Here is a 27511-nt window from a genome sequence, read left to right as displayed (position 1 = left end):
GTCCTAAATTCTTTTTTTTTTTTTTTTTTTGCTCTCCTCCGAGATAATATAACTGAATTTACACTTAGGATTCTCTTTTGATTGATTCCAAGATACTAACAGTTTCCTGGAGGGATGGATCTAGATAAAATTGGAATGGGGCAATGTTTGCCTTCCTTGTGACTTTCGTTCCTGTTTTTCACTCTAAAACAATATCTATAAAAACAGTCTTCCCTAAAGTATCTTACTTTTGTTCTTCTTTGACTATCATACACATCCTACCTGCTTCAAAATTGTTTTTTTCTGCTTCCTCCAGTCAATAGCAAGCCATTTTAAAGCATCTCCTCCCTTCACTGCTATTTGTTAAGAATAAAGCTGTACCAAAGGGTAAATGAACTTTTATGTCCAATCTAATTAATTTTTTTAATCTTAGGCAATGCTCATTTTATTTGAAGGAAGACATAGATTTTTTGCTTAGCAAACTTACTAGTTATAAGTTCAGAGGAGCTTTAGTTATTTTTTTATTTGAGGAAAGTGATATAACACCTGCTACACATTTCCTCTTATACTTGGTTATCCTGGTGCTAAATGCTGGGAAAAAATGTGTGTGCATATCTAGCCTGAGAAAAGAACAAACTGAGGGATTGACTGTGGGCAAGTAGTCTGGTCAAAGGACTAGGCAGGCCCTCCCCAAAGACATGCATGAACTCTTTACTGTGGGAAAGTCTTCTAGTTAGGAGTGACTGCTGGAGCAAGTTATTTCCTTATAAGGAGGCAACAGTTAAATGATAATACACAGAGTGAGGAGTTTCCTGAGCAGTCCTTAAAAATAAATATCTTAGGAAATATTAAAAGAATATGAGGCTTACATTTCTAGAAATATGATAGAAGTGAAAGATGGCTCTGAATTTTCTTTATGTCTATTGGGAAACAGGTTATTTTTAAGATTTTGTGTCTTGACTTTTTTTGTCTCGATTTAGAAAATACTAGTTACGTAGGCTTTTTTTGGCCTACTTTTTGCTCTATGTAACATAACAGATTATTAGAGCTTGTATTTTCTGAACCTGAGAAATAATTATATTTTTGTGAATTAATAACCTTTTTTTTTTTCTGTCTCTTAAAAAATCAGTTGAAGACAGGAGTGAATGTTCAAAACATACATCTGGGAATAACTTGGTTTCACCAGATACAGATTACAGAGCTGGTTCTTCGTTTGAACTCTCTCCATCTGATAGCTCTGATGGGACGTACATGTGGGATGAAGAGGGCTTGGAGCCCATTGGAAATATCCACCCAGTTGGGAGCTATGAGTCCTCCGAGATGAACAGCATAGTATGTATGGATTTATATACCCTTTTGGAACGTTTTGTTTGCCTTCCTATTGAGAGACTTGGGATATTGATTGGAATTTTTAAGTTTATGAATTAACTCCTAGTTTGAGAAAATGGGAGTTCATATCTGTTAAGGGCTTATGAAACATTTGGTCTTAATATTGAATAAAGCATATTTTCATATACACATATTTCTAATATAGTTGACCCTTGAACAACATGGGTTTGAACTGCGTGGATCCACTCATGTGAATTTTTTTCAGTAAATACTGCAGCACTACACGATCCGTGGTTGGTTGAATGTGTGGATGCAGAGCTGTGGATACAGAGGGACTGCAGGTGTGGAGGGCTGACTGTAAGTTACATGCAGATTTTCTGCTCTGGGTGGGGTCAGTACCCTAACTCTCTCTGTTGTTCAAGGATCAACTGTACATAGATAAATGCGCACACATACACACACGCACACACACCCACACCCACACCCACACAGACGCACTGTACCATTCAGATTTAGCTAGGCTAGTGGTTCTCAAAGTAGGGGAAGGCAATGCCTGGAGACATTTTTGGTTGTCACACTGAGGGGTGCTCCTGGCATCTAATGAGTAGACACTGGGGTTGCTACCTGTGTCCTGTAATGCACAAGACAGCACCTACAACAAAGAATCACTCAGCCCAAGATGTCAGTAGTGCTGCTGTTGAGAATCCCTGGTCGAGGCTGTGCTGATGTCGCATTCTCAGTGCCAGCTCTTAGTGGCTTAACACAATAAAAGCTTATTTTTTACTCTTGAAAAGTCTGTGGTGGAGCTGGACAACTCTCTAGGGCAACAGCCTTCAGCGTTCTAAGCTGCTTTGATGCTGGGGCCTTCACCAACTCCTTTTGAGGCCCCTTGTCACTGGTAGTGAGTGGTGGAGGATCTCACACCTACAGTTACTGGCTTTGGCCTGTAGGTGGCATATGGCACTTTTATTCACAACATATTGACCCAAACTGATCTTACGTACTGAATGGGCAGGAAGTGTAATTTTACTGTGTGCCTGGAAGATGAGGCAACCAGATATGGATGAGACTTACCACATATTTATACATGCATATATTAAGAAACATTGCAAGTAATGTGGACTGTATGCCATATGAGTGACGTGTAGTCGATGTGATTAAAGTTACTTCCTGTTATTGCTCAGTATATAAAATACGATTTTACAGTAGTAGTATGGGAAGTTTGGTAGTCTTTGTGGGTATATTAAATTACAGATGGATATCAGAAGATGTAATTTTCTGCACTCATAAACCTGTGACTTGGAAAATACAAATATTGTTACCCGAGGCTTGTTAAGTTGCACAAACATGGAGAGGATACACACTTAATTCAGAGTCAGCATTTCTGTCTCATTAGATAAAGGAAGTTCATAAAAGACTGCATTTTAGGGCCTTACATGCTTTCTTCCTAGGACTTTTTAAGTGAGTGTGATTGAAGTGGAAATGAGCATTGTGTCCAGCAGATGGCAGCATTAAGCCACTCAGTACCTGATATTTTTTGGATAGTTCGCTGTTCCTGTAACTTAAATGATGAAATAACTTCTAAAAGATTTCAGTACACACCTGGATTGACCATTAGTCTCTAAGAGACATGAAGTTCCTCCATGACCATTTGGCTTGTGTTTTTTGAATGCGAAGCAACAAAAGTTCTTTCTGTGCTTTGGAACAAAACAGTGTCATTCTGTTCAGATCTAAGAGGAAAATTGAGAAAGGATGGAGAATTGATGGCAAAAGTTGAAAAGAGTGTGTTGAGACATACTATGATAATGGATTTACCATTTTTGCTCTAAAATGCTATCATTTTCTGCTTTTTATATTTTAAGTTAATGTTGTTAGATATGTAGCTATTCAGAATTGTTTCCTTGGTGAATTGGACTTTTAGTCACTGTTTATCCTCTCTAACCCTCATTAGGGTTTTTGTCTTAAGGCCTCTTTTTTTTTCAGAATTTTACCAGTTTTTTAAATATATTTTCCAACCTGTTACTATCAACCTTACCAATATATAACTAATAGATTATTATTTTAAAACAGTACAATCTGTCTTTGTCTTTTTCTTTTAATCAGTGAGTTCAATTCTTTGTTTGCATTTATTGATATACTTGGAATTCACTCTGTCATCTTATATTTTTATTTAAATTGTCTTTTTCTGTTTCTTCTTTCTCTCTTTTTTTTCTAAAATAGTTTATCTGACTTAACACCAAAAGAACTTTAGCACATTCTCATTTTTCTTTGTCTCTTCATTGCCTCTCACCAGAGTCATTTCCTGATCTCATGTCCTCCCCCTACCAGCGCCACCATGGCTGTTCCTTGCATCAGTGCTCATTCCAGTCCAGGTCCAGATAAGGAGCTTTCACTAGAGTGTTAGTAAACCAGGTCTACTGCTAAAACACAGTGTAGTTCAAACCCATTATTTAGTTCAGCTGACTTTCTCTTTGAAGAAAGCGGTGTCTTGATACACAGTCTGATACAAGCTCCTTATCTTGTCACGGACCCTAACAAATAGTTTGCATAGCACTTGTCTAGAATCAAGACTATTTTTTGTTTTGTTTTGTTTAAATACTATCAGTGGTTTGTTGAGGTATCATTTAAATATAATACAGTGCACAAGTCTTTAGTATACAGCTAGGGAATTTTGAAAATGTTTAACAATCAGCCACATTTAGGATATAGAGTATTTTCATCTCACCCCAATATTTCCTGTGCTCTTTGGTCATTCTCTTACCCAGCCCCAACCCTGCCCCAGGTGCAACTACTGTTCTGATTTCTGTCGTTATAGATTAGTTTTGCCTATTCTTGAATTCAATATAAGTAGAGTTATAGACACGTGCTGTTTATGTCTGGCTTCTTCCAATCAATGTTACGTGCATATTTATTAGTTGTAGTTTGCTCATTCTTTTTGTTACATAATATTCCATTGTGTGAATATACTACAATTTATTTTGTCGTACTGTTGATAGACATTTAGGTTGTGTCTGGTTTTTGGCTACTGCTCCTACTCTGAAGATTTTGCATTATGTTTTTTGGTGAACATTTATGCATTTCTGTTTGTAAAATATGTGGGAGAGGAATCCCTGGATTACAGGTTATACTTATGTCCGTATCTCTAGATGCTTTTAGTTTTCCAAAGTGGTTGTAACCAGTTTACACTCCCGCTAGCAGTAAGTGAGCCTTCCAGAAATTCCACTTCCTAGTCTATACCTGGTGTTGTCTGTCTTTTTGTAGTTTTGCTCTTCTGGTGGGGTATAGTAGTATTGCATTGAGATTTTTGTCTTGTGTTTTGTAATAACTGCTTGACTATTTGCCATTAGGATACCCTCTTTTGTGAAGTGCCTTCTGTTGGTCTGTGTGTATTTTTTAATTGACTTGTAAAAATCCTTCTTATATTTGGATATCAATTTTTTTATGTACATACGTATACCCATGTATGTGTATACAGTTTATATATGTGGATTGCTTTTACATCTCTTAACAGTACCTTATGAAGAATAGAAGTTAACCATTTACCATTTTTTCCTTTATTATTAATACTTTTTTGAACTGTAAGAATTTTTTGTCTACCCTAAGGTCATGAAGATGTATTCCAATGTTTATTTTTAAAAGCTTTGTTTTTTAACCTTTCATGTTTAGATTTACAAGCTATCTGGGAGTCATTTTTGTGCATGGTGTGCACAGGCAGAGGTCAAGATTAATTTTTTTTCTTTTTGGAAACATCTTTTCCCCACTCTATTGCAGGGTTATCTTTGTTATAATTCAGTAACTGTGTGTGTGTGTGTGTATATATATATATATATATATATATATATATATATATATATAGGCTCACTTTTAGTACGTTGGTCTCTTTGTTTAAGCAGTGTAGCACTGACACAAGATAATTATTGTAGTTTTAAAATAAGTATTGACAGCTCGTAGTGTAAATCTTACAACTTTGTTCTTTTCCAGGGTTTCTCTAGTTGGCTTTTTGTAATCTATTTAAATGTTGGAAGGAATTTGTCAATTTCTACAAAGAACCTGCAGGGATTTTGAATGGGATTGCATTGGATTTATAGATCAATTTGGGGGAGAAATGACATTTACTATAGTGAGTCTTTCATTTTATGAATTAGGTCTGTTTCTCCATTTATTTGGAACTTTGAGAAGTATTTATTGCTAATGTTTATACTTTTCTGTAAAATTTTATACATATTTGCCTTATTTATAGGTATTTTATTTTGTTGCTATAAATGGTACTTTAAAAGTTTTATTTTCTAAGTTTTTGTTTTATATGTAAGTATACTTGATTTTGTATTTTGAACCAGTTTTTCAGAAACCTTGGTAAATTCACTTATTTGTTTTAATAATTTGCCTGTGGATGCTTTTGGAATTTCTACATATACTATATAATGATTCCATTTGCAAAGACTCTGTCCCCCATCGCTATCTTTTTTGTTCTGGTTAGGACCTCCAACAAACGTAATGTTGAATTGAAATGGTGATTCAGGAAATGGATGGAGAATGTAGAATTTCGGTAAAGTTTTAATAGTTCACCATTAAAATTTCTGTGTGTGTGTGTGTTGAGGGCAAGATTGTAGATGTCTTTCATCAGATTAAGGAAGTTCCCCTTTACTTTACTTGCTGAATTTTTGCTTTGAGTGAATGTTAAATTTTACCAAATATTTTCTCTACATCTATTGAAATGGTCAAATTATTATTAATTTTTCTGTCAGTGTGGTAGATTGAATTTCTTGATTTTCAAATATTAAACCACCTTTCCATTTCTGGAACAAATTCACTTGGCATTTGGTTGTGATGTATTATCCTTTTAAATGCTGTCAGTTTGATCTCCTAATAATTTATTTAGGTTTTTTGCATTTATGTTCATAAGCATGATTGCTGTATAATTTTCCTCTTTTTGGGGGAGGGGTAGTATTGTCATTTTTTGGTATCAGGATTATATTGGCTTTATAAATGAGCTGAAAAATGTTACCTTTTTGAACACTTTGAAAGAGTTTATTTTATATACAATTGACGTGACTTCTTCCTTAAATATTTAAAAGAATTCACCAATGAAACCTTTTGAACCTGGAGATTTCTTTGTGAAAAGGGTTTTTAATAACATTTAGTTTTTAAAATAGATATTGGTCCATTAAAACTTATGTCTATTTCTTTTTTTGTTGGTTTTTGAGAATTTGTCCATTTCATTTAAGGTGTCATTTGTTGGTGAAAGTTGGTGAAAGTTGTTCAGGATTATCCTATTTTTTTAAATCCTCATGGTCTTATAGTGCTAACTCACCTTTTTATTCCTGATATTGGTAATTGCTGTTGCCTCTTTTTCTTCATTTCAAAGAACCAAATTTGGGATTTGCTGATTTTTCTCTATTGTTTACTTTTTTCTGTTTTATTGATTTTTGGCTTATATCTGTATTTCCTCCCTTCCACTTTCTTTTAGTTTAATTTCGTTTTTCTTTTCCAAAATTCTTGACATGGAAAACTAGAGCATTGATTTTCAGTCCTTTCTTTCCCATAATATATACATGGGTTCTCTTAAAGAGAAGGCTTTATTAATGTAGTAGATAATTCATTTATTAGCATCTCAGTAGTAAATAAAACAGTGAGTTTCTTCTAAACTGCCTTACTTTAAAACAATGAGTTCTAAGCCATGTTGAGAGGCAAAATATAGCACAATGATTAAGAGGCAGGGCTCTGGGAAAAGCTAGATTACAACTCCCTTCTCTGTCATGTACTAGCTGCGTATCTTTGGATTCTCTGTTTCTTTCTTTTTCTTTTTTAAAAATAAAATGGAGATAGTAACAGTACCTACCTCCAAGGCTGGTATTGGAAGATACATGCCTGAATGTTGTAACAGCCGTATGATAATGGTTGTTGAGTATTTTGAGTATCATCTCAGATTACCCCATGGGATTGTTGTGAGCATTAAATAAGGTCATACATGTAAAATGCTTAATGCCAGGGATATAGCAAGAGCTCATTGTTTTCATTTTTTGTTTTTTTACATTTAAGACTTTAGTCCATCTGAAGTTTCCTCTTTATTCATCATTTTTTTTATTTTTGTAATAATCCTTTAAAGTAGCTATGGACTAGTTACTAGCTCCTATTTCAGATCTGGGTGAATTTCACATGAGTTGAGTTAGTTGATATTGATAGATTGGGAACTAGTTTACTGTTACACTCTTAGTCTGGTATTCTTGATTTTCAGCCTTATATCTACTGAGGATAACCGAGCATTTAAAAATAGTCTGTTTATTTTTTACTTATTTATTTATTAAAAAATATTTTTTTTAGGGGAGGAGGTAATTAGATTTATTTATTTACTTATTTTTTAAGTGGAGGTACTGGGGGTTGAACCCAGGACCTTGTGCATGCTAGGCAGTCACTCTACCACTGAACTATCCCCTCCCCTGAACTTTTTAAAACTCAGTAAACTTTTAATTGGTATTTAACTTTTTTGAAGATGAAATACAGCATTTTTTGGCTGGCAAATATTGTCAGAATCATATTTTATGGGCACAATTTTAGGCAAAAACATTTCCCACTGTCATAAGCAGTGAACAATACTCAGAATCTTCTTTGGTACAATGCTGTGACGAGTATAAGGCTTCTCATTGTAGAAGAGTTGAGTTACGGTGTCATGATGACTGATTTCCTAACACTAAAATATTTAGGGACTGATAATTTTAAGTCATCACATGGAGTGCTCTTATTTTTGGGAAGGATTTTTATAGAAAGCGAAAGAAGCAAAGTTGAACAGGATAATCCCTGTGTCTAGCTTTATTTTCCTGTTTTATGAGCCTTGACTTATCTTCACGTAGTAAGCAGGTTTAGCCTCTTTATCATTTAAATAGAATCTTTTTCACTTTAAATATAGCTTGAAGCTCAAGCAATGCCCCTCAGAGGGAGAAAGGGGCAGGATTCAGAGTACAGGTAAAGGAAAACACGACAGTTGATGCTAAAGTTAAATATCCTCAGAATTGTCTTCACTCAGTCACTGACAGAGGCAGTGGAAAAGGAACAATTAAGTTAATGACGCTCCCGGATTCTGGGGTCTTCTACTTTTAGAAGAAACATCTACCCTAGGCTACCTATTATCACATTCTAAAGAAGTTACTGTTTTTGCTGAGCCTCTGAAGAAATTGCCATTCCAATGAGAATTTCCATTCTCCCCATTCTGCCTCTCTTTCCACCTCCAACCCTCAGTGTTTTAACTATATGCAGTTTTACAAGATTTTATATCCAGTTATTAATTGTGCTGGACTTTACCACAATGAACTTTCTAGTAGAAACTTTTCAGCTACCCAAGGTCAACTGGAAGACAGTCTCGTTAAGGAAAATGAATAATGGCAATTAATAAGGATAATGGCAGCTTCTCCTTACTGAGTACCATTTTATGTCAGGCAAAGTGTATCTACTTGATACTTCCCTTTACCCTGTCTGAAAATTGAGTACCAGTGCCTGTTTGATCACTAGGCAATTTTTTAAGTGCAAAGGCTTGTTTCTAAACTGTTTTTAAATTAGATTATAACGTGAGGTTGAAAAACCAAAAAACCAAAAAACCTCTCCTTTGAGTGCTTTTCACATACCAGTAGGTGGTTATGCCCATGATGCTAACACATTTTATTACACATTTCTTTACCTGTGTTTTATTAAGGAACAACTGGCTAGATTTGGGTTTCTGCCTTGGTGACTGACGCTGGTAGACTTTTTTGAGAATTAAGTGTATGTTGAATGTTGTAGTGTTCTGGGCAGTAATTTATATGGGAATAGAAGTCCCCTAGGTTTTTTTGCACTGACTTTTGGAATTTCCTATAGTCCAAACATGTAGCAGAGGAATATCAGAATATCAAATTTGGTTTGTATTTGTCATATTTGGTTGTATGTTGAATTTTAGAGGCGATCCGATGAAGTTTTAATTATTCTCTAATTTTGTATCCGTGATCTTACTGTCATGTAATTTAGCTTGGGTTATTTTGCTTTAAGGGAGAGACTGGGCATGCTTTAATCTTTTTGAAGTGTATTCACATATATTATCTCCTGTTTTCCACCCCATTCAACAGCCTGTCATACCACTGTCAAAACCATTTTTGTTAAACTCTGGTGAGATCATGCTGCTATTGCTTTAAATCTTTGTGTTCAGGGACCCTTTATTGTTCTGCTTCGGCCTTACCTGCATCTCCACGTAAAGATTATTTATCATGATTTTATTTCTCCAAATGCACCCATGCTGTGCCTTTGCCTGTGCTGTACTTTAGAGCCTAGCATGCTCTCTTCCATGATTCCTCTGCCTGTCATGTTTATTCATCCTCTAAGGCTATATTCAGACTGTTGCTCTCCCCCCTCCTGCTAAGGGTTAACTGTTCAATGATGAGACCTCAGAGAACTTGTAAGGCACACCCTGGTTTTCTGCTTGTCTTCTTCCTGTTAGATATTGAAAACTGCTGCTTTTCATCTTTTTTTTTTTTTTTTTTTGCACTAATACTGACTTAGTAAGTAGTCAGTGAATCGTTCTTTTGAGTTACGATCACTCCCTCCTCTCTGTTTCCAATCATACTGCTTCCTCCTGGTTTTAGCACTTTGTTTTGCCTTGTGGTGTACCACTTTGTATTGGCCTCTCCACCTACGCTGGGATACTTTTGAAGGCAAGAACTTCTGTGTCTTACTCATCTTTCTACCTGTCCCAGGGTAGAACCTGCTTACAATTTGAAGTGAAATTAGGAACCTGGATAAGTAAAGGACCACTGATGTGAATTATATTTAAAATTTTTCACTTACTTTGTAAAATTCTCATTTTATGATGTTTAATGTCACCCTTCCCTCAGGTTTTACCATATATCTTGAATCAGTATTAAGTTCCTTGTTATTTATGTTTAAATTCTATTATTTCATTTTAGAAAAAAGTCTCAAATTTTGGTCTGTGGTCCATAAGGCTACTTTCACGGCTGAACTTCTGACTGTCATGGTATCACACTATTTGTGTTCACGTAACTTGTTTTACTTAATGATGGCCCCAAGGCCCACGAGGAGTGATGTTGGCAGTTTGGAAATGCCAAAGAGAAGCTGAAAAGTGCTTTCTTAAATGAAATGGTGAACGTTCTTGACGTAATAAGGAAAGGAAAAATATTGTATGCCGAGGATGCTACAATCTAGGTAACGATGAATCTTCTATCTGTGAAATTGTGAAGAAAGAAAAAGAAATGTGTGCTAGTTTTGTTCTCATACCTCAAACTGGCCAAAAGTTAGGGCCGCAATGGGTAATAAGTACTTAGTTAATATGGAAAAGGCATTAAATTTATACAATAAGTTACTTTGGGAGAGAGAGAGACTATATTCACATAACTTTTATTATAGTATGTTGTTATAATTGTTCTATGTTATTATTAGTTATTGTTTTTAATCTCTTACTGAGCCTAATTTATAAATTACTTTATCATAGGTGTGTATGTACAGGAAAAAATAGCATATATAGGGTTTGATGCTATCTGTGGTTTCAGGTATGCACTGAGAATCTTGGAAAACATACTCCTCGGATAAGGGTGGACCACTGTCTCTGTTTCCTTTGTCCTCTGGTTTTCTGTTAGTTATCAGATGTCAGCCTTTGGGGAAATGGTTCATATGCAGTCTTACTGAAGAATATCTATTTTTGAAAATCAAAACAAAACACTCAGATCATCTGCTTCCTCTCTTATTCATCTCTACGCTGAACTGTAGTAGACTGGGGGAAAGATAGGGAAAAGGGCTAAGTATATAGCCTCTATATATTTCTTCTTTTTGATTCATTTATTTGTTCAGCATATATTTTTTAATTTCCGCGTGTGCTACTGCTAGTTACTGAGAAATACATATGAAGAAAGAGACTGTTGGCTACCTTGGCAGAAACCCATGATCCAGATTAAGAGAGGAGACACACTTGTGACCATTAAAGGAAGGTGCCATGTGTGTTACTGAATAACAGTATATACCAACCCATTTTGAGTTCAGAGTTTGGGGAAGTTTGTATGGTATTTCAAGAAAAGCTTCTTTATGAGTTTAAAATGATGATTTTTTTTTTTTTTGGCTTTGTTTGATTTCTGTCTCCTGTTTCCTTGGGATATATTAACAGGGGCCAGCAAGATACAACTTTAAGGCTGCCTACCTACTTTTGTAAATAAATTTTTGTATCTGTAAAGTTTAACTTGTAGTCTGTGGCTGCTTTCATGCTACTGTGGCAATACTGGGTAGTTTCAACAGAGACTGTATATTGCACATAAACCTAAAATATTTACTACTTGGCCTTTAAGAAGTTTGCTGACCCCTACATCAGAACACTGCAGAAAATTTTAAAGATTCAGTAATTAACTTTTTAAACCAAGTCTGTGGAAACTCTGTAGACATTCAGTTTTCTCTCTGTTATCATTTTGATGCCATTCTTCGTCTGGCCCCCAGTGGAAGGCATCCATCAATTCACTGAACATATTTAAGTGAACATTATGTGCAAAGTACTGAGGATTACAGTGATCAAGACAGCTCCAGGCTGTTTTAGTGTTTATATTCTATTGAGGCACATGTAGTTGAAATATTTAGCTAACTCATTAAATGTCTTCTATTGATAAGTGGGGAGAGTGCTGCAAAGGAGAATTACAAACTGAAAGTAAATTATTGAAAAACCTGGTTTGGTATGGATGTTAGGTAAGGCTTTTTCAGGAAATGATGTTTAGGCTAAGTTGGCCCAGGGATACAGTAGGTAAAAAGGGTGTATGTAAATTGGAAGAACATTAGGTGTTTTTGGTAAATGGCCTGTGGAAATGCCTTGAGGTAGGACGGGATCGTGGAGTGTTTGAGGAACTACGAGAAGGCTAGGCCGCTACAGTCTGAGCACTGACAGAGAGGGGAGGAGTGGCAGGAGCGAGGAGGCTATTCAAGTACAGCTTTTATGGGGTTCAAAGGGTGTGGATCTTTCTCCTAAAAACTGAAGGGAAGCTGTTGGAGGATTTTAAGCTGGAAAGGGACATAGTTCAATTTATATTTTTAAAAAATTCTCTGTATAAAGATTGAATTAAAAGGAGGTCGACAGTATGCTAAGCTGTCATTAAAGTGAGGGATAGTAGCTGCTTGGGCTGAAGTGGTGGCAGAGTGGAGAGGTAGAGGGGTCATCAATTTGGAAAACAGGTTTCAAGGGTACAACTGATGAAGTTCCCTATTGACTGTAGGGGAGAAAAGTGTCACCGCCTCACTTTTAGAAGTTATGATTAGTACTGGTGCTCTCATTCATTCTGCCAAAATCTTCCTAAATTGCCAGTTGGATTGTTTATTTTCTTATTGGTTTTTCCATTCTTTATAATGTCAAATCTAAACTCCTTGACCTGCTCTCCATGGTCTGTTCTCACTTTATACAGATCTATCTAGTTGCTTTTAATCTCCAGTTCCTACTATGTGTCTTGAATTTAGTTGATATTTCATATTCTCTCATCACTCTTTTAGGTTTCTGGCACTAAATAAGGACTTAATGTATACTTGTTGAAATGGGTGCCATAATGACATGCCATTTAATTCAAGATAAGTAGAAGCACTTAAACTAAGTATAATGGTCTATATTCAATATTTTTTCCATACACATTGTGACATAATTTACTAAGTAAGTTTCTAAGGTACCACGTGTCATAATAGCAAGCTGCAGGTAACTAAAAATGTGACGGTAGCATACATGTGATAGTGGAGTGACAGCTTATGGAAAGTTGAGACCGTCCTAATAATAGGTAAATGAAAATCTCAAACTGATGTTAATACTTTCAGTATGCTCTGATACAGAATACAGAACTAGAAGGCATAGAAGGGATCTAACCAAGCTCATTTATTTTATAGTTCAGGGAACAGAATGAGAAGAGGAAACTAAATTTTTCTTAATTTCACTTTTTTTGGCCAGACTAGTGAATCTTCCATGTGTATTTAATTATTAGCATAGCTTCTTTTTGGCCAGTTAATGTAACTTTTGGGTTTGAAAAAAGTTTAAATTTGTCATATGTATTTGTTGTGACCCTTCAAACATACTATTTTTCTTCACTCTATGTTGTTTCATGTAGATCAAATCTATTTAATATGACGTTCAATTCAGTACTTACTTTTTTAAGCTTTTGCTACATCTCAGGCTTACTGTTAAGTGCTGAAGTTACTGAATATACGTAAGGCTGTCTTTGTCCTTAATGAATTCAAAATGTAGTATGATAGGTGAATATAAATAGATAATCATGGTATAGTTTTATGAGTGATACCATGTGTGCTGTGTCAGCATATGCTTGGTATGCTAAGAGGAAGTAACATCGAAGTTGAGTTTTGAAGAATGAATACAAAGTTGACCAATTGGTCTAGGAAAGGAGAGAATACGCATTTTAGGCATATGAAGTAGTGTGTACAGTGACATGGAGGGATGACAAAATCATGAGGTACAAGGGGAATATCAGCATTGCAAAGAGTATAAAGTATGAAGTAGAGAGTGGTTAGAGACAAAGCTGTGGAATTCAGAAGGTGAAATGAAAGAAGAATCTTGTATCTCAAATCAAGAAGACAAATGGTTTTTATAAATCAGATTCTAGAATAGTATAAGACGAATATAAATATTTTATCAGTATCTATATTCCATATCTTTATGCATCCTTCCTGTCTATGTGTTGGGACCATGAGCAAAGTGTTCTGAGCATTTTTTCTTTTTCATTTTTTTTTAATAAAAATGGAATTATTGGATTATCTAAACTCCTTCTGGGTCAAAGCCTGTGTTTCAGAGAAAAAGTGACTTTAAAAGTAGTTTGTTTGAAAAAAAAGTAATTTGGTCACTATCAAGACCCTTTCACCTAGCATACTTGGCATAGAGTTGATGCATAATTAGTAATATTTATGAAGAAAATACTGAATTCTGTGAGCCGGATCAGATAGCATTATAAACTAGTTATGGTTAGTGAGGACACTGAGGCTGAGGAGTTAAATGCTTTTTACTAATTGGATGAATTTCAGGAGTTATTGAAGTTGCTGTTCTATCCTGAATGAGTAAATATATTTCAACTCAGGCAATTTTGTTTTATTGTCCTGTGGTAGCTAGAACAAAAGCCAGAATGTACTGCCTTTAGGCTCTTCAATTTTTCGTGACATTTAGGTGATATTCCTCCAATCTTTTTTTATCCCTTTCCCAGTTTTAAGAGTCAGGAAGCCTATATTTGCAGAGGCTGCTAACTTGATAGTTCAAGTTGAGTTGCGTGGAAGCACAGATGGAAAGTTAGTCTGTGGGATCTACCTTTTAGTATATGGTGACGTAGAAAACAGCACGAGAACATTAGACCAACCATCAGGAAGACCTAGCTATAAAATCAGTGTTTCATGCGGCATAATTTACCGGTGTTCGTCATCATAAGAGTTGCGTCAAGTGATATGAGACTTTTCCCTTTTGAAAGCCTAATTTTTTTTCTTCCATCTGGCATTTCTTGCCCCATTTCTTACTTGTAGTGCTGGAAGAAATGGGAATATTTATTTTGAAAATTCTCTCTGCTGGAAAATTTTTAATTTCCTAAATATACCTATTTGTTTTGAGATTTCTTTATTAGTAGTTAAAGGACTTCCTGGCTAATTTGAAGGTGACCAATAAGAATGTTTTACCTTCCCACAGGTGGGATATATGATATAACTTGATTTTTATAGAGAAATTTTTTATAATATAAGAAGTTCCTGTGTACCCTTTCTTTCTTATCATCGCCTTATGTTAACGTATTATATAACCGTAGTTCAATCGTGAAAATCAGGAAATTAAGTTTAATACAGTATTAACTACCCTGCAGATCTTACTTGAAATTTGCCAGTTTTTCCACTAATGTCTTTTTTGTCTGATCTAGAATTTAATGCAGGATCCCACCTTGAGTTCAGTTGTCCAGTCTCTTTAGGCTCCTCCATTTTGACAGTCCTCTGTTTTTCTTGCTTTCATAATATCGATAGTTTTGAAGAATACTGATCATTTGGAAAATAACCTTTAGTGTGGGGTTGTTTTCTTATTATTAGATTGTGATTAGGCATTTTTCATAAGAATGCCACAAAAGTGATGTACACTTCTTTTTAGTGCATCATATCAGGGAGTACATGATTTCAATATATGTTATTACTGATGATGTTTAATTTTTTTATTGAGTTATAGTCAGTTTACAATGTTGTGTCAATTTCTGGTGTATAGCACAGTGTTTTAGTCATACATGAATATACGTATATTCATTTTCATACTGTTTTCACCATGAGCTACTATAAGATCTTGAATATATTTCCCTGTGCTATACAGTATAAACTTGTTTATCTATTCTATATATACCTGTCAGTATCTATAAATCTCAAACTCCCAGTCTGTCCCTACCTACCCACCTCCCCCCGGCAACCACAAGTTTGCACTCTATGTCTGTGAGTCTGTTTCTGTTTTATATTTAAGTTCATTTGTCTTCTTTTTTCTTTTTTTAGATTCCACATATGAGTGATACCATATGGTATTTTTCTTTCTCTTTCTGGCTAACTTCACTTAGAATGACATTCTCCAGGGACATTCATGTTGCTGCAAATGGCATTATGTTGTCATTTTTATGGCTGAACGGTATTCCATTGTATAAATACACCACAACTTCTTTATCCAGTCATCTGTCAATGGACATTTAGGTTGTTTCCATGTCTTGGCTGTTGTAAACAGTGCTGCTATGAACATTGGGGTGCAGGTGTTCTTTTTGAGTTGGGGTTCCTTCTGGATATATGCCCAGGAGTGGGATTGCTGGGTCATATGATAAGAGATTTTAGTCTTTTGAGGAATCTCCGTACTGTTTTCCACAATGGCTGCACCAAACTGCATTCCCACTAACTGTAGGAGGGTTCTCTTTTCTCCATGATGATGTTTATGATTTTGATCACTTGACTAAGGTGCTATCTGCCAGGTTTCTCTACCGCAAAGTTACTAGTTTTGCCCATTAATTTTTATATCTGTCGATTCCTTATTAATTGGAATTCTATAAGGGAGAGCTGTCTGTTTTCTGTATTTATTTGTTGGTTTATTTAAAATGATTTATATCAGTGTGGGCTCATGGATATTTATTTTACTGTACATGTATAATCCATTATTGTCATTATTTTGTTCAAAGTGTTCCAAATTTGACCATTGGGAGCCCCTTCAGGTTGATTCCTGTGTCCTGGTATGCCATTATTTTTTGTGCATTTCTTATTTTCTGGCAGTATAAGATTTCCAGGCTCATCTTGTATTTTCCCTCTTCCAGCCCGGGAATCAGCATTTCTCCAAGGAGGAATTTTATTGAACATGGTATTTTGAAATCAAGATCTAGGGGCTAAGTATGCTAGTTGCTAGTGGTGTATAATAGTTTTTAGGCATTGAAACAGAGCTAGGAATTATATGTATATACACACCTATATTTATTTCTGTATCCATCTATTAATATATTAAAGAACAAGAGTTCATACTGATACCTTTGCTTCCAACCATAGAATTCAGTCTGCCCTTTTCCCTTTCCTTATTTTTAGCACTTTTCTGGGAAAGTGAGAAATTTGGGTCTTATTAATAATATATTTACTTAATTACTTAATCCTAGTATATGTATGTATATGTATAAATATTATATCTATTAACCTATATATATATAAAACATATATATATATAACTTATATCTATATATCTGTAACACACAGTTTCAGAATTGCTAACCCATACCCCATGAAAAATAAATTTACTGACTTGCAATATTTATGTACCGTTTTTTTTTTTTAATTGAAGTAGTTGATTTACAATGTGTTAGTTTCTGGTGCACAGCACAGTGATTCAGATATATATTTATATCTATCTATCTATCCCATTCTGTTTTAACTTTAGCCTTATAGTAGGGTCAAAATACTGTTCTCCAAGTTTACTTAGGTTAGTTCTTTTAGTTCTTCTTCCCTTCAGTGTGGTTGTGTTACTTATTTGTAATCTTGTTAGGTTCATTTGTTGCTGTTTGTATTTGGGAAAATACCAAAGAGTGCAGTTGCTCGATGACGTGGTAAGACTGTTGAGCTGTGTAAGAAACTGCCAAACTATTGTGCAAAGTATCTGTACCATTTGGCATTCCCACTGGCAGTAAGAGAGAGTTCCAGTTGTTCTGCGTTCACACCAGCAATTGGTATTGCCAGTGTTTTGGATTTTAGACATTCTAATAGGGGTACAGTGATATCTCATTATTGTTTTAAACTTGTAATTCCTAATGACAGTTGATGTTGAGCATCTTTTCATATGCTTGTCATCTGTATATCTTAAATGTCAGTTTAGATCTGTTTTCCCCTTTTAATTGATTTCTTACTGTTGAGTTTTCAGAGTTCTTTGTGTATTTTGGATATAAGTCTTTTATTGGATATGTGTTTTGCAAGTATTTTCTCCCAGTTTGTTCGTTGTCTTTTCATTCTCTTAAAAGTGTCTTTCACAAAGCAAATGTTATAATAAATTTCAACTTAACAATTTTTTTTCTGTCACAGATCATGCTGTAGGTAGTGTGAGTTAATTTGTGTGTAACACCTATTATTTTGGGTTAATTTTTTTGCATTTACTTTTGTCTAAGAGTTGCAGCACTATTTGTTGAGGAGACTATCTTTTCTGTGTTAAATTGTCTTTCCTTTTTTGTCAGAATCAGTTGAGTATACATGTGTGGGTGTACTTTTGAGCTCTCTGTTCTATTTTGTTGATCTATGTGTATGTTCTTTTCCCAGTAGCATTCTGTCTTGCTTATTGTCCTGTTATGTCTTAGAGTAAGTCTTGTGTTGTATAATAGAGAATTCAGTGGGCTTTTGTTCCCGGTTCCTGCGTGGGAGCCTCTACATCTTTGGAATTTCCCAAATGTTAGGAATTTCCCTAATGGTTTATGCTAACAAGGTGGCTCATGGTAGGAGTAGGCCATGCAAGAAAAACCAAACATGTCATTAGAAGGTTGGGGTGTTGAGCCCTGTGTTACTAGTCTAACCTCTGGGGAGCCAGAGAAGTAGGTTGGAGGTTGGGTTTAGTCATGTGTCCAGTGATTTAATCATGCATGCCTTTGTAATGAAACTTCAATAGAAACTCTGGACATTGCATCTCAGGTGAGCATCCCTGGTTAACCATACTCTCTGCATATTACTCATCAGTGTGCTGAGGAGGTGACCTGTTTTGACTCCATGGGGAGAGAACACAGAAACTTCATGTTTGGGGCCATCCCAGATTTTGCCCTGTGTGTCTCTTCTTTTGGCTGGTCATGTACCTCTTCTTTTTGCTATAGTAAAACTGTAATCGTAAAGTTTAGTGCTTTCCTGAATTCCGTGAGTTGTTCTAGTGAATTAACCTGAGGAAGAAGCAGGAATCTCTAAGTTCGTAGGCAGTTAGCCAGACGTACGGGGCCTGGGAACCCCTGAGCTTTTTGGCCAGTCGTGCCTGAATTAATGTCACTCTTGTGGAAGAAAAAGTGGAATTTGCTAAATCAACCTTGACTCACTGAAACATGTGATTTGGGAAGAGAAAGGATGAAAGGACTGGGGATGAAGAATTTTTGATTCTTAGGTGGCCGTCTAGTCACTCATGATACAGAACTGCAGCTGTGCTATGATCCATTACTAAAGGCCAAAGTTATGGAACAGAATTTAGAAATGGTGGGAGACACAATCCCCAGTGAGATGGCCCACTGGATACACAAGGAAGTGCAGAATAGTAAGAAACAATGTACCATCCGTTGGTTACTGTTACTTGTAGTAGCTAAAATGAAAGTAATACAGAGTCCTGGGGCTGATCCTGGTGCTGGGCCAAGCTAAGATTTCAGTCAGTCTGATCTGTGATCAATAGCCTTAAAGCTACTCCTAATGGGATTATTCTAGGGCAACCGGCAATACTGTTATAACCTCTGGTTACCAGAAAGATAGTCCAGTTAGGGAGAGGACAAAACCAAGAAACTACTGAAACCAGGGGTTATAGTGCCAAGTCTTATTGTGCGGATCTGTGTCATCAGCTTCCTGAAGAGTGTTTACTAAAATGAATTGCGAGAATGACTTATTTAGGGGCAGTATCTTTGGTTTTGAATGCTACAGAGTGGAAGAGAATGTTTGGATTGGTAGAGGACCCACAGCTCACTGTAGAACAATCACAGATGGCTATCCATAGCAGGGTACCTGAGGGAGCAGGTAGCCTGATGGACTGCATGAAATGTGATGTAAAGTCTGTTTACCTGAGAAGAGAGACTGTCTTTCTCCTGTAAATGCCAAGCGGAACACCATGGATGAAGAGGTTGTATGCTTTATGGCAAGCCATGCTGATTGACATTATGATGATTGGGTTATTCATCTACTGAATATGCCTCATAAACAGATGATGATAACTGTTGTTACTAAGGGGACTCGATACATGGACACTATATCATATAACTATACTGTTGTAAAACCAAGCAGCTGTGTGAGAAACCTTATCGGATTTGCTGTCTCAGCTTCCCTTCTCCGTATTAGAGATACTAAAAAAAAAGGAAAGAAAGAAAAGAAAAAGAGTCATTAACAAGAAAAGAGGGGAAAACAGAAGAGGAGAGCCAAGGGATTTGCCCCATCACAGGTAGATGTTTTTTAAGGAATGAGATGAATGCATTGGACTTAATGAGGTTGAAACAAAGGTGTTAATGCAGCCCTGTTGAAGACTCAGTGTACCAGTGGGAGCCAGCACTGGTTCTGCAATTTTAAAGGGGCCTTGACAACACCACTCTGTTTATCCCAGTTTGGAGAAGTTTTAAAAGCTGAAAAGCAAAGATGAAAATGAGAAAACTGACCTCGAATCACCTGGGTCAGTGGTTTGGTAGTTTACTCTAAGATTGACAGAAGAGACAGGGTCCGTTGGCTCTTACCTCTTCTCCTCTGGGGACCTAAGGGCTTATGTATATGAGTGAGTAAGAGGGTCGCCAGGTGTAGAAGAGAACTTTCTGGGACTCCTTGACATAAGAATAGCATATTACAGAGGCTAAGCTGAGGAAGGAGTATGAAAATAGAGATATTTGTTTAATATTTTAAAGTTAATTTTTATTGCTCCATTTTTTAAGAAAAAGCAAATATGTATGTATTTACCACCCTCAGCTTCTAAGCACATACATTGTGCTTTTGCTATTACAAATAATTTTTTAATAAAGAGCTTTGTCTTTGTATATTACGAGAATAGATTATATAGACTTGTGATATTGGATCTAAGGTTAAATGTACAAGTAATTTTCTTAGGTATTTGAGCAACATTTTTTAATTTTCAAAAGCTTTTTTTTTATTCTTGGGTAAAATTAATCTAAGATAAAATTAATCATTTTAAGGTGAACATTTCAGTGACACTATATTTGCAATATTATATAACCATTACCTCTGTCTAGTTCGAAAACATTTCATAACCGCTAAATAAACCTAGTATCCATTAATTAAGTAGTTCCTCCCCAACCTCTGGAAACCATCAGTCTGCTTTCTGCCCATATGAATTTACCTATTTTGGGTTTTTCATACATGGAATCATACAATATGTAACTTTTTGTTTCTGGATTTTTGACTTACCATAATATTTTTAAGGTTCATCTGCATTTTTATAGCATATATCGGGAGCCCATTCCTTTTTAAAGCTGAATAATATTCTATCATGTGTACATTCCATTCATCCATTGATGGACGTAGGACAGTATGGGCTGTCTGTACCTTTTGGCTGTTACGAATAGTACTGCTATGAACAGGCATACACATGTATTGTTTAAATACCTGCTTTAAATTTTCGAGGGGGTATATGTCTTGGGGTGAAATTGCTGGGTTATGTAATAATTCTGTATTTAACTTTTGAGGAGCTGCTAAACTTTTTTTTTAACAGTAGCTGCATCATTTTACATTCCTCCCTGCAATGTATAAGTCTCCTCATTTATTCTACATACTTCATGACACTTGTTTTCTGGTTTTTGTTTTTCTTTTTTAATTATAGTTAACCTACTGAATATAAGTTGTATTTTATTCTATTTTTTTGATTTACATTTCCCAAATGAGTAATGATGTTGAGCATCTTTTCATGTGCTTCTTAGATATTTGTGTATCTTTTTCAGATAAAGTCTATTCAAGTCCTTTGTTCATTTAAAAAATTGGATTGTTTGTGTTTTTATATATCCTGGATACTAGACTCTTATCAGATATGATTTGCAAGTATTTTCTCTGACTCCTGTTGTCTTTTCACTGTATTGATAATTTGTACCAAAGTTTTTAATTTTGATGAATCCAGTGTAATTTTTCCTTCATTTCTTCTGCCCCGACGTCATCTAAGAGTTCATTGCCAAATGCAAAGTCATGAAGATTTAGCCCTGTATTTCTTCTAAAATATCTATGGTTTTAGTTTTGTATTTAGGTCATTGATTCATTTTGTGTTGGCTATTGTATATGTTGTAAAGTAATGGTCCAACTTGGTTCTTTTGCGTGTAGATATCCAATTCTCTCAGCACCATTTGAAGAAGAGATGATTCTTTATTGAATACTCCTGGCATCCTTGTCAAAAATCGGTTGGACGTTGATGTATATATATTTCTGTTCTCTCAATACTGTTCCACTGATTGATATGTCTTCTGCCAGTAGCACACTGTTTTGATTACTATAATAATCTGTAATCATGTAGTTTTGATTGCTTGACAATAAAGGTAAGTTTTGAAATCAAGAAGTGAGCCCTCTAGTTATTTATGAAGAACAAAGAAATGTTTATTTTTGTTTCTTTGTTCCCAATTAATGTAGGTAAATCTTCAAATGCATTAAAATAATGGTAAAGAAATTTTTTTAAAAAAATGAGCCCTTCTCTAAATTTGTTGTTTTTCCTCAAAACTGTTTTTGGTATTTGGTGCCCCTTACACGTCCATGTGGATTTTAGGATTTACTCTTCCATTTCTGCAATAAGAGCCATTTGACTTTTGAAAGATATTGCATTGAAAATATAGTCCACTTTATGTAGTAACCATCTTAACAATATTAATTCTTTCAATTCATGAACACAAAATGTCTTTCAATTTACTTAGGTCTTTAGCCTTTCAGCAGTGTTTTGTAGTTTTCAGTGTACAAGTCTTACCTCCTTACTTAAAATTTATTGTAGGTATTCTTTTGGATGCAATTGTAAATGGAAATTGTCTTTTTGGATTGTTCCTTTTGGTGTATAGAAAACAATCCTGATTTTTTTAAAAATTGTTTTGTAACTGACTTAAAGTATTACATTAGTTTCAGGTGTATAGTGTAGTGACTTGATGTTTTTGTACATTACAAAATGCTTACCACGGTAAGTCTAGTTACCATCTTCACCATACAGAGTTATTACTATATTACTGACTGTATTCCCTATGCTGTACATTATGTCCCATGGTTTGTTTATTTTGTAATTAGAAGCTTATACCTCTTAACCTTCCCTACCTGTTTCACTCAACCCTCCCACCCACCAAGTCCTTTTTCCCTCTGGCACCCACCAGTTTGTTCTGTTTGGTTGTTAGTTCATTTGTTTTCTTTCTTAGATTCCACATATAAGGGAAATCATAAAGGTATATGTCTATCTCTGACTTATTCCAACCACATTATCACAAATGACAAGATGTCATTCATTTTTATGGCTAGTATTTTAACACACACACACACACACACACACACACACACACACACACACACACACACACACACACACACACACACACACACACACACACCACACACACACACACACCCCTTCTTAAAACATTCCTCTATATGAATAGGTACTTAGGTTGCCTCCCTGTCTTGGCTATTGTGAATAACGCTGCAGTGAACAAAGGTGTGATTTTGTTGTCTTTGGAAAAATACCCCAAAATGGAATTTCTGGATTGTGTGGTAGTTGTATTTAAATTTTTGAGGAGCTTCCATACTATTGCCCATAGTGTCTGTACCAGTTTACATTCCTATCAACAGTGCATGAGGGTTACTTTTCCTACACATTCTTGCCAACACTTGTTATCTGTTGACTTTTTGATAATAACCATTTTGACAAGTGTGAAATTTGATTTGCATTTCCATGATGACTAGTGATGTTAAGTATCTTGTCATTCATCTGTTGGCCATCACATGTATGTCTTCTTTGGGAAAATGTTCAGGTCCTCAGCCCATTTTTTAACTGGGTTTTTTTTGGATGTTGAATTATATGAGTTCTTTTTGTGTTTTAGATATTAACCTGTTATCAGATGTATCATTTGCATATATTTTCTTCAATTCAGTAGGCTGACTTTTTGTTTTATTGATAGTTTTCCTCTATGTGCAAAAGCTTTTTAGTTTGATGTAGTCCTGTTTGTTTATTTTTGCTAATGTTTACCTTGCCTGAGGAGACGTATCTAAAAAAATATTGCTAAGACTAATGTGAAACAGAGCACTGTCTACGTTTTCTTCTTCTATGGTTTCAGGTCTTTCATTTATCTCTGGTGATTAATGGTGATTAATACAAACTAGTGATGGTATCATTCATTGTCAAAAACATTTAGGCTTTCTCCAGTTTATTAGTGGAGAAACTTGTTGAAGGAAGCACTAGTCCACCATCTCATAGTTCACCCTTTTTGAATGGAAAAGCATTCTCAGAGGCCAAGGAAGTTCTGTGGCACTTCTGCTAATGTGCTCAGTCAGGGTTTTAATTCCAGAGAGGCTTGTGGGAAGCCTCTGGAAGCCAGAGAGCATACAAATTTAGGTTTTCACACTCATACTCCCAGGTAGTGGTTTTGCTAGATGGTCTCCCAACTAAAACAGGTGTATGTGGATGTTGGCTCCCAAGGAATGCGGGCTTGCCAGTGAGAGAAAGAGCCTGCCATCACAAACATGGAACAGCAACTCTTTCCCATGTTAGGCAATCTCCATGCTTACATGGCTTCCTTTCTTCCTATAATAATGCATTTCTTAGTCTGTGCAGATGACAGATTTGTAAACTGGTGAAGAAAAATTATAATAGATTAATTTTTTCTTATCTCTTTGCCTGAAACGTTACTGAAAGATCTAATAATGTATCTGATACAACTCTTAAAGTCTAATGTTGGAGAAATAGAGACCTCCTATAAAAATGAATGCTATCTCAGACAGATACTAGAATCTAGTCTTCTCACTCAGCACTGCCTCTCTTGTCAAACCGGGGGCATGTGCTTTTATTGTTAGGGTCCATAGCTGGAGTGCTTTGAGGCTCCTGAGCTAAGACCTTATTGGTCAACTCAAACCAAAAAGTGCAGGGTTTTGGTAAGCTCCGCAGGGGTCCTATCTAACGTTGCACAAGGGGAAGGCCCTGGGAGGCAGGGGAGAGACTTGCTCACAAGACCTGCTGGAGAAGTCATATTAGGAACTTGGATTTGCTTGCTGTTGTCCAGGGCATTTGCTTGTGGGAGGGGCTAGTTTCAGTTCAAGGCTCCTGCTGACTGCTTGGCCACACAAAATGGATGCCAGGGCAACCATATCATGAAGTAGTTCAGCTGAACTCTCAAGAAAGATCAGGATTGTCTTTTTACATGGCTATAGCTCGTGTCCAGAATTGTGCCTTGCATATATTGGTCTTTGTTTGTGTTGAATTTTTGAAAGTGTGTCTTACGGTTGCCACACAGAAGGGCAGGATCGATTCCTCTCCCCCCAAATTTGTTCAGGTGTCCAGAAAGATGGTGCCACACATGTACCAAGAGAATGTGAAAAGATTTATTACTCATGTAATGAGACTCTCTGGGAATACCAGGACAGGCACCCAAACTGGTGCAGAATGGCTGGAGTGAAGAGGGAAGGGGTAGGCAGCTCTGGTTATCATTGTGGTTAGGGGATGGGCTGGATTGAGGATTCCCACATGCAGGCTAAGTTTGTGCAGTTTGAATGTCCCTGCTGTTGCCAAGGGAGGTAGACTTTTTTCAGCATGAAGCTTTAATTACTATTAAAGCGGTGCATCCTTATTATAAAATAAAAAAGAAGTGTAAAAAATCAAAATAAAAAAGAATACAAAGAACCTAAGCACATTATCTCACACAATGGGAAATAATAATTCTTTGTTTTATCATCATCAGATACTTAAATGTATTTTACAGCATTAAAGATGGAATCATATTGTGCATATATAATTGGTTCCTCCCCACCATTTTGCAGAGCATCCTTTCATGTGTCTAGATAAATTTCTGAAACATCGTATATAATGATTTATTGATGAGCATTAACTTGGAGCATAAATATGGATGGTTTTCCCTCCCTGTAACTATTGGTAACTCTGTTCCCCTTCCTTTTCCTCTGAGCTTTCTTAGTAACTTCTCAAAATGACATCATAATTTTTTCCACTCCTTTTGCATTCATTAGAATAGGCTCATTTCTGTTCTCTAAGACTATGCTTTTAAATCTTTCATTATAAAATGAAACCTGCAGAAAACCACACAAAACAAATGTAGAGTTTAGTTATTTAAAAAGTTGAGCACCTTTTTGGAAGTCATGGCAATACTTCTTTTGCTGACTCGTACTTCTCAGGAAGCCCTACTTTGGATTTAGAAAATGAGGTTCTATTGCCTTTGATTCTTTACTGTGTCTTTAGTTGTTGGATTTGGCCTGGGGTACCCAGCATCACCTTGTTTCACACATACGTACAAATAGCTGAATGTTTTTATAGAGGATATAATTTTGCGGGGTAAATTATATAAATCATAATGCTTATTGCAGAAAATGAAAAAATACAAATACTCAAATAAAAAAGACAGGAAAAAACCCATAGTCCTAAAATAGTTAACCTATGTTTTGATTTTCTTCCAAGTTTTTTTATGCGTATTATGCAGTTTTTCCCATAAAATGGGTAATTCTGTACATGCTATTTTAGAGTCTTGATTTTTTTTTCCCAGTTAACATCTAGGCCTTTTCAGTGGAAGAAATATATTTTTTCTTTTAAGATGAAAAAATCTTGTGTTCATACTGATATTTCCCATTTACATTCAAGAACATAGCACAGAATTATTTAATTTCATTGTTTTTTACATCTTTATTTTCTTTTTCTTAAGATGAGAATCCATTTTTTTTGGCAAACAGCAGTATAACTCATTTATACCCATGTATATACAACAACCTCAGAATATTCTCCATTTTACCATCTGTAGTATAATTACTGCAAATGGTTTGAGGAATTTTTTTTCCCACTTGAAATAGTCTGACTGTTATGCCATCAACTTGATATGTAGATTTATTTCAATTTGATGTTGATATATAGGGATTCACTGGAACATTATTTAAAGAGCAAAAGATTAGAAACAAACTAGTTTGTGTTTTTCCCCAATTAACATCTTTCCATGTCTAATAATATTTTTATTATCTTTTTAAGGACTGCATAATATTCTGTTGTATGACTATATTTCCTGTTTAACTATTTTTCTGTTGTTGGGCATTTAGCCTATTTCTAGTTTTTGCCATTCTGTACAATGCTATGATAACCATGCGTATACATAATATTTTTTGCATTCATCTGTTTCTAAGGGATACATTCTTAGGAGGGAAGAATTTGCCTTTTAAGAAAAGGTTTTAGCTAAATTTTAGCCAGTTGGCCTCCAGAAGGTTTGTATAAATCTAATCCTATCTGGAGTATAGATGAGTTTTAGATTCCTCTAAATCATGATAGCATCACATTTGTGTGTTAACAGTCTTTCCTACATCATATTTATTGGTTGTTTATTTTATATTTATTTTGTGAATTGTTCATTATGGCCTTTGCCAGTTTTTTTTTTTTTTTTCATACTCATTTTTTTCCCTTGATTTTTTAAGGAAGACTATATTAAGGACAGCAAATATTTCTTGATGGAAAGAAGTTCTGCAAAATACTTTTTTCTTATGCCGTAGTTAAATAATTATGCAGTTATTAGCTTGTTTTAAATAATAACAATTATTCCAATTACTCTTAGTTCTCAGTGGATCCTGGAGGGAAGGCCCAACAACACAAAATTGGAAAGATTTGTATGGAATATCCAGTATAGGAGCACTTCTAATTTTATTCACATTGTCTGTAATAAAGTATATACTCCCCTTCTTTAAGAGTTTTTCAAGACTGTAATCTCTCAGTCCCATTTAAAGGTTTGTGGATTTGTGATCTTTCTACTTACATACACTAAGGCAAGGTCTTGCAGTATTGGATCAGTTCTTAGATTGGAGAGATTCACTAGTGGGCTATAGG

The 27511-nt window shown here is 35.4% G+C and overlaps 1 protein-coding gene across 8 annotated transcripts in view; it reads left to right on the top strand.

Annotated features, from left to right (window-relative positions):
• The window catches only part of CCSER2 (coiled-coil serine rich protein 2), a 122982-nt gene that overhangs the window by 28648 nt on the left and 66823 nt on the right, over positions 1-27511 (top strand). For 7 of the 8 annotated variants that reach the window (XR_010381908.1, XM_031461028.2, XM_064487983.1 and 4 more), the window contains one exon: positions 1109-1311. Coding sequence is in view for 7 of the 8 variants with exons in the window: in XM_031461028.2 (XP_031316888.1) it covers positions 1109-1311 (203 nt within the window). In the remaining variant the exon portion in view is untranslated. Of the gene's footprint in view, positions 1-1108; positions 1312-21789; positions 21931-27511 lie in introns of those variants that run through there. The other variant, XM_064487985.1, reaches the window with a different exon arrangement.

Source organism: Camelus dromedarius, chromosome 8, assembly GCF_036321535.1.
Source record: "Camelus dromedarius isolate mCamDro1 chromosome 8, mCamDro1.pat, whole genome shotgun sequence".
In the NCBI taxonomy this organism is placed as follows: Eukaryota; Metazoa; Chordata; class Mammalia; order Artiodactyla; family Camelidae; genus Camelus; species Camelus dromedarius.
The sequence above is the reverse complement of the archived record's forward strand: the minus strand, read 5'-3'. Positions and strand labels throughout refer to the sequence as shown.